This window comes from Oncorhynchus keta, chromosome 25 (genome assembly GCF_023373465.1).
Source record: "Oncorhynchus keta strain PuntledgeMale-10-30-2019 chromosome 25, Oket_V2, whole genome shotgun sequence".
NCBI classification, from domain to species: Eukaryota; Metazoa; Chordata; class Actinopteri; order Salmoniformes; family Salmonidae; genus Oncorhynchus; species Oncorhynchus keta.
In genome coordinates this window covers 31134251-31141750 of record NC_068445.1, presented here as the reverse complement: position 1 = coordinate 31141750, position 7500 = coordinate 31134251, and the positions used below count along the sequence as shown (strand labels likewise).

Genomic DNA, 7500 nt, shown 5'->3' with positions numbered 1-7500 from the left:
CTCTGTAGCAGTCTGCTAAGGCAGTGGCCACCCTGTCAGCAGAGACCAGTCGTAACCTGCTGCTGTGTTTCCTGTGGGTGATGAAGAACGCTGAGAGGAGTCTGATCCAGCGCTGGACTGTAGACATGCCCTCAGCACAGCTCAACAGACTGCTAGAACTACTCACCATCTGTGTTTCCTGCTTTGAGTACAGGGTAAGTGTATCTGCGCCCTGCATGGTGTATATGCCTAATTCATGTCTGTAAATAGGACGGAAATGTGTGTGTTATTCTCACTGAGTTTGTGCGTGCATGTCTTCACACATTGTGTGTGTGTGTGTTATTCTCACTGAGTTTGTGCGTGCATGTCTTCACACATTGTGTGTGTGTGTGTTATTCTCACTGAGTTTGTGCGTGCATGCCTTCACACATTGTGTGTGTGTGTGTTATTCTCACTGAGTTTGTGCGTGCATGCCTTCACACATTGTGTGTGTGTGTGTTATTCTCATTGAGTTTGTGCGTGCATGCCTTCACACATTGTGTGTGTGTGTGTTATTCTCATTGAGTTTGTGCGTGCATGCCTTCACGCATTGTGTGTGTGTGTGTTATTCTCACTGAGTTTGTGCGTGCATGCCTTCACACATTGTGTGTGTGTGTGTTATTCTCACTGAGTTTGTGCGTGCATGCCTTCACACATTGTGTGTGTGTGTGTTATTCTCACTGAGTTTGTGCGTGCATGCCTTCACACATTGTGTGTGTGTGTGTTATTCTCACTGAGTTTGTGCGTGCATGCCTTCACACATTGTGTGTGTGTGTGTTATTCTCACTGAGTTTGTGCGTGCATGCCTTCACACATTGTGTGTGTGTGTGTTATTCTCACTGAGTTTGTGCGTGCATGTCTTCACACATTGTGTGTGTTATTCTCACTGAGTTTGTGCGTGCATGTCTTCACACATTGTGTGTGTTATTCTCACTGAGTTTGTGCGTGCATGTCTTCACGCATTGTGTGTGTTATTCTCACTGAGTTTGTGCGTGCATGCCTTCACACATTGTGTGTGTGTGTGTTATTCTCATTGAGTTTGTGCGTGCATGCCTTCACACATTGTGTGTGTTATTCTCACTGAGTTTGTGCGTGCATGCCTTCACACATTGTGTGTGTGTGTGTTATTCTCACTGAGTTTGTGCGTGCATGCCTTCACACATTGTGTGTGTTATTCTCACTGAGTTTGTGCGTGCATGCCTTCACACATTGTGTGTGTGTGTGTTATTCTCACTGAGTTTGTGCGTGCATGCCTTCACGCATTGTGTGTGTTATTCTCACTGAGTTTGTGCGTGCATGCCTTCACACATTGTGTGTGTGTGTTATTCTCACTGAGTTTGTGCGTGCATGCCTTCACACATTGTGTGTGTTATTCTCACTGAGTTTGTGCGTGCATGCCTTCACACATTGTGTGTGTTATTCTCACTGAGTTTGTGCGTGCATGCCTTCACGCATTGTGTGTGTGTGTTATTCTCACTGAGTTTGTGCGTGCATGCCTTCACGCATTGTGTGTGTGTGTGTTATTCTCACTGAGTTTGTGCGTGCATGCCTTCACACATTGTGTGTGTGTGTGTTATTCTCATTGAGTTTGTGCGTGCATGCCTTCACACATTGTGTGTGTGTGTGTTATTCTCACTGAGTTTGTGCGTGCATGCCTTCACACATTGTGTGTGTGTGTGTTATTCTCATTGAGTTTGTGCGTGCATGCCTTCACACATTGTGTGTGTTATTCTCACTGAGTTTGTGCGTGCATGCCTTCACACATTGTGTGTGTGTGTGTTATTCTCACTGAGTTTGTGCGTGCATATGCCTTCACACATTGTGTGTGTGTGTGTTATTCTCATTGAGTTTGTGCGTGCATGCCTTCACACATTGTGTGTGTTATTCTCACTGAGTTTGTGCGTGCATGCCTTCACACATTGTGTGTGTTATTCTCACTGAGTTTGTGCGTGCATGCCTTCACGCATTGTGTGTGTTATTCTCACTGAGTTTGTGCGTGCATGCCTTCACGCATTGTGTGTGTGTGTGTGTTATTCTCACTGAGTTTGTGCGTGCATGTCTTCACACATTGTGTGTGTGTGTGTTATTCTCACTGAGTTTGTGCGTGCATGCCTTCACACATTGTGTGTGTGTGTGTTATTCTCATTGAGTTTGTGCGTGCATGCCTTCACACATTGTGTGTGTTATTCTCACTGAGTTTGTGCGTGCATGCCTTCACACATTGTGTGTGTGTGTGTTATTCTCATTGAGTTTGTGCGTGCATGCCTTCACACATTGTGTGTGTGTGTGTGTTATTCTCACTGAGTTTGTGCGTGCATGCCTTCACACATTGTGTGTGTGTGTGTTATTCTCATTGAGTTTGTGCGTGCATGTCTTCACACATTGTGTGTGTTATTCTCACTGAGTTTGTGCGTGCATGCCTTCACACATTGTGTGTGTGTGTGTTATTCTCACTGAGTTTGTGCGTGCATGCCTTCACACATTGTGTGTGTGTGTGTTATTCTCACTGAGTTTGTGCGTGCATGCCTTCACACATTGTGTGTGTGTGTGTTATTCTCACTGAGTTTGTGCGTGCATGCCTTCACACATTGTGTGTGTTATTCTCACTGAGTTTGTGCGTGCATGCCTTCACACATTGTGTGTGTGTGTGTGTTATTCTCACTGAGTTTGTGCGTGCATGCCTTCACACATTGTGTGTGTGTGTGTTATTCTCACTGAGTTTGTGCGTGCATGTCTTCACACATTGTGTGTGTTATTCTCACTGAGTTTGTGCGTGCATGCCTTCACACATTGTGTGTGTTATTCTCACTGAGTTTGTGCGTGCATGCCTTCACACATTGTGTGTGTGTGTTATTCTCACTGAGTTTGTGCGTGCATGCCTTCACACATTGTGTGTGTTATTCTCATTGAGTTTGTGCGTGCATGCCTTCACACATTGTGTGTGTTATTCTCACTGAGTTTGTGCGTGCATGTCTTCACACATTGTGTGTGTTATTCTCACTGAGTTTGTGCGTGCATGCCTTCACACATTGTGTGTGTTATTCTCACTGAGTTTGTGCGTGCATGCCTTCACACATTGTGTGTGTGTGTGTTATTCTCACTGAGTTTGTGCGTGCATGCCTTCACACATTGTGTGTGTTATTCTCATTGAGTTTGTGCGTGCATGCCTTCACACATTGTGTGTGTTATTCTCATTGAGTTTGTGCGTGCATGCCTTCACGCATTGTGTGTGTTATTCTCACTGAGTTTGTGCGTGCATGTCTTCACACATTGTGTGTGTGTGTGTTATTCTCACTGAGTTTGTGCGTGCATGTCTTCACACATTGTGTGTGTGTGTGTTATTCTCACTGAGTTTGTGCGTGCATGCCTTCACACATTGTGTGTGTGTGTGTTATTCTCACTGAGTTTGTGCGTGCATGTCTTCACACATTGTGTGTGTTATTCTCACTGAGTTTGTGCGTGCATGCCTTCACACATTGTGTGTGTTATTCTCACTGAGTTTGTGCGTGCATGCCTTCACACATTGTGTGTGTGTGTGTTATTCTCACTGAGTTTGTGCGTGCATGCCTTCACACATTGTGTGTGTTATTCTCATTGAGTTTGTGCGTGCATGCCTTCACACATTGTGTGTGTTATTCTCATTGAGTTTGTGCGTGCATGCCTTCACGCATTGTGTGTGTTATTCTCACTGAGTTTGTGCGTGCATGCCTTCACACATTGTGTGTGTTATTCTCATTGAGTTTGTGCGTGCATGCCTTCACACATTGTGTGTGTTATTCTCATTGAGTTTGTGCGTGCATGCCTTCACACATTGTGTGTGTTATTCTCATTGAGTTTGTGCGTGCATGCCTTCACACATTGTGTGTGTTATTCTCACTGAGTTTGTGCGTGCATGCCTTCACACATTGTGTGTGTGTGTGTGTTATTCTCACTGAGTTTGTGCGTGCATGCCTTCACACATTGTGTGTGTTATTCTCACTGAGTTTGTGCGTGCATGCCTTCACACATTGTGTGTGTGTGTGTGTTATTCTCACTGAGTTTGTGCGTGCATGCCTTCACACATTGTGTGTGTTATTCTCATTGAGTTTGTGCGTGCATGCCTTCACACATTGTGTGTGTTATTCTCATTGAGTTTGTGCGTGCATGCCTTCACACATTGTGTGTGTTATTCTCATTGAGTTTGTGCGTGCATGCCTTCACGCATTGTGTGTGTTATTCTCACTGAGTTTGTGCGTGCATGCCTTCACACATTGTGTGTGTGTGTGTGTTATTCTCACTGAGTTTGTGCGTGCATGCCTTCACACATTGTGTGTGTTATTCTCACTGAGTTTGTGCGTGCATGCCTTCACACATTGTGTGTGTGTGTGTGTTATTCTCACTGAGTTTGTGCGTGCATGCCTTCACACATTGTGTGTGTGTGTGTGTTATTCTCACTGAGTTTGTGCGTGCATGCCTTCACACATTGTGTGTGTTATTCTCACTGAGTTTGTGCGTGCATGCCTTCACACATTGTGTGTGTGTGTGTGTTATTCTCACTGAGTTTGTGCGTGCATGCCTTCACACATTGTGTGTGTGTGTGTGTTATTCTCACTGAGTTTGTGCGTGCATGCCTTCACACATTGTGTGTGTTATTCTCACTGAGTTTGTGCGTGCATGCCTTCACACATTGTGTGTGTGTGTGTTATTCTCACTGAGTTTGTGCGTGCATGTCTTCACACATTGTGTGTGTTATTCTCACTGAGTTTGTGCGTGCATGCCTTCACACATTGTGTGTGTGTGTGTTATTCTCACTGAGTTTGTGCGTGCATGCCTTCACACATTGTGTGTGTTATTCTCACTGAGTTTGTGCGTGCATGCCTTCACACATTGTGTGTGTTATTCTCACTGAGTTTGTGCGTGCATGCCTTCACACATTGTGTGTGTGTGTGTTATTCTCACTGAGTTTGTGCGTGCATGCCTTCACACATTGTGTGTGTGTGTGTTATTCTCACTGAGTTTGTGCGTGCATGCCTTCACACATTGTGTGTGTTATTCTCATTGAGTTTGTGCGTGCATGCCTTCACACATTGTGTGTGTTATTCTCACTGAGTTTGTGCGTGCATGCCTTCACACATTGTGTGTGTGTGTGTGTTATTCTCACTGAGTTTGTGCGTGCATGCCTTCACACATTGTGTGTGTTATTCTCACTGAGTTTGTGCGTGCATGCCTTCACACATTGTGTGTGTGTGTGTTATTCTCACTGAGTTTGTGCGTGCATGCCTTCACGCATTGTGTGTGTTATTCTCACTGAGTTTGTGCGTGCATGTCTTCACACATTGTGTGTGTGTGTTATTCTCACTGAGTTTGTGCGTGCATGCCTTCACACATTGTGTGTGTGTGTGTTATTCTCACTGAGTTTGTGCGTGCATGCCTTCACACATTGTGTGTGTGTGTGTTATTCTCACTGAGTTTGTGCGTGCATGCCTTCACACATTGTGTGTGTGTGTGTTATTCTCACTGAGTTTGTGCGTGCATGTCTTCACACATTGTGTGTGTTATTCTCACTGAGTTTGTGCGTGCATGCCTTCACACATTGTGTGTGTGTGTGTTATTCTCACTGAGTTTGTGCGTGCATGCCTTCACACATTGTGTGTGTTATTCTCACTGAGTTTGTGCGTGCATGCCTTCACACATTGTGTGTGTGTTATTCTCACTGAGTTTGTGCGTGCATGCCTTCACACATTGTGTGTGTGTGTGTTATTCTCACTGAGTTTGTGCGTGCATGCCTTCACACATTGTGTGTGTGTGTGTTATTCTCACTGAGTTTGTGCGTGCATGCCTTCACACATTGTGTGTGTTATTCTCACTGAGTTTGTGCGTGCATGCCTTCACACATTGTGTGTGTTATTCTCACTGAGTTTGTGCGTGCATGCCTTCACACATTGTGTGTGTGTGTGTTATTCTCACTGAGTTTGTGCGTGCATGCCTTCACACATTGTGTGTGTTATTCTCACTGAGTTTGTGCGTGCATGCCTTCACACATTGTGTGTGTGTGTGTTATTCTCACTGAGTTTGTGCGTGCATGCCTTCACACATTGTGTGTGTGTGTGTTATTCTCACTGAGTTTGTGCGTGCATGCCTTCACGCATTGTGTGTGTGTGTGTTATTCTCACTGAGTTTGTGCGTGCATGCCTTCACACATTGTGTGTGTGTGTTATTCTCACTGAGTTTGTGCGTGCATGCCTTCACACATTGTGTGTGTTATTCTCACTGAGTTTGTGCGTGCATGCCTTCACACATTGTGTGTGTGTGTGTTATTCTCACTGAGTTTGTGCGTGCATGCCTTCACACATTGTGTGTGTTATTCTCACTGAGTTTGTGCGTGCATGCCTTCACACATTGTGTGTGTGTGTGTTATTCTCACTGAGTTTGTGCGTGCATGCCTTCACACATTGTGTGTGTGTGTGTTATTCTCACTGAGTTTGTGCGTGCATGCCTTCACGCATTGTGTGTGTGTGTGTTATTCTCACTGAGTTTGTGCGTGCATGCCTTCACACATTGTGTGTGTGTGTGTTATTCTCACTGAGTTTGTGCGTGCATGCCTTCACACATTGTGTGTGTTATTCTCACTGAGTTTGTGCGTGCATGCCTTCACACATTGTGTGTGTTATTCTCACTGAGTTTGTGCGTGCATGCCTTCACACATTGTGTGTGTGTGTGTTATTCTCACTGAGTTTGTGCGTGCATGCCTTCACACATTGTGTGTGTTATTCTCACTGAGTTTGTGCGTGCATGCCTTCACACATTGTGTGTGTGTGTTATTCTCACTGAGTTTGTGCGTGCATGCCTTCACACATTGTGTGTGTGTGTTATTCTCACTGAGTTTGTGCGTGCATGCCTTCACGCATTGTGTGTGTGTGTGTTATTCTCACTGAGTTTGTGCGTGCATGCCTTCACACATTGTGTGTGTGTGTGTTATTCTCACTGAGTTTGTGCGTGCATGTCTTCACACATTGTGTGTGTGTGTGTTATTCTCACTGAGTTTGTGCGTGCATGCCTTCACACATTGTGTGTGTGTGTTATTCTCACTGAGTTTGTGCGTGCATGTCTTCACACATTGTGTGTGTGTGTGTTATTCTCACTGAGTTTGTGCGTGCATGTCTTCACACATTGTGTGTGTGTGTGTTATTCTCACTGAGTTTGTGCGTGCATGCCTTCACACATTGTGTGTGTGTGTTATTCTCACTGAGTTTGTGCGTGCATGTCTTCACACATTGTGTGTGTGTGTGTTATTCTCACTGAGTTTGTGCGTGCATGTCTTCACACATTGTGTGTGTGTGTGTTATTCTCATTGAGTTTGTGCGTGCATGCCTTCACACATTGTGTGTGTTATTCTCACTGAGTTTGTGCGTGCATGCCTTCACACATTGTGTGTGTGTGTGTTATTCTCACTGAGTTTGTGCGTGCATGTCTTCACACATTGTGTGTGTGTGTTATTCTCAC

General features: G+C 44.8%; 1 protein-coding gene across 5 annotated transcripts in view; it reads left to right on the top strand.

The window, feature by feature from the left end:
• Positions 1–7500, top strand: part of LOC118378713 (dedicator of cytokinesis protein 8-like) — a 132347-nt gene that overhangs the window by 96112 nt on the left and 28735 nt on the right. For all 5 annotated transcript variants that reach the window (XM_052479090.1, XM_052479089.1, XM_052479088.1 and 2 more), the window contains one exon: positions 9–194. In XM_052479090.1, the coding sequence (XP_052335050.1) occupies positions 9–194 (186 nt within the window). The remainder of the gene's footprint in view (positions 1–8; positions 195–7500) is intronic.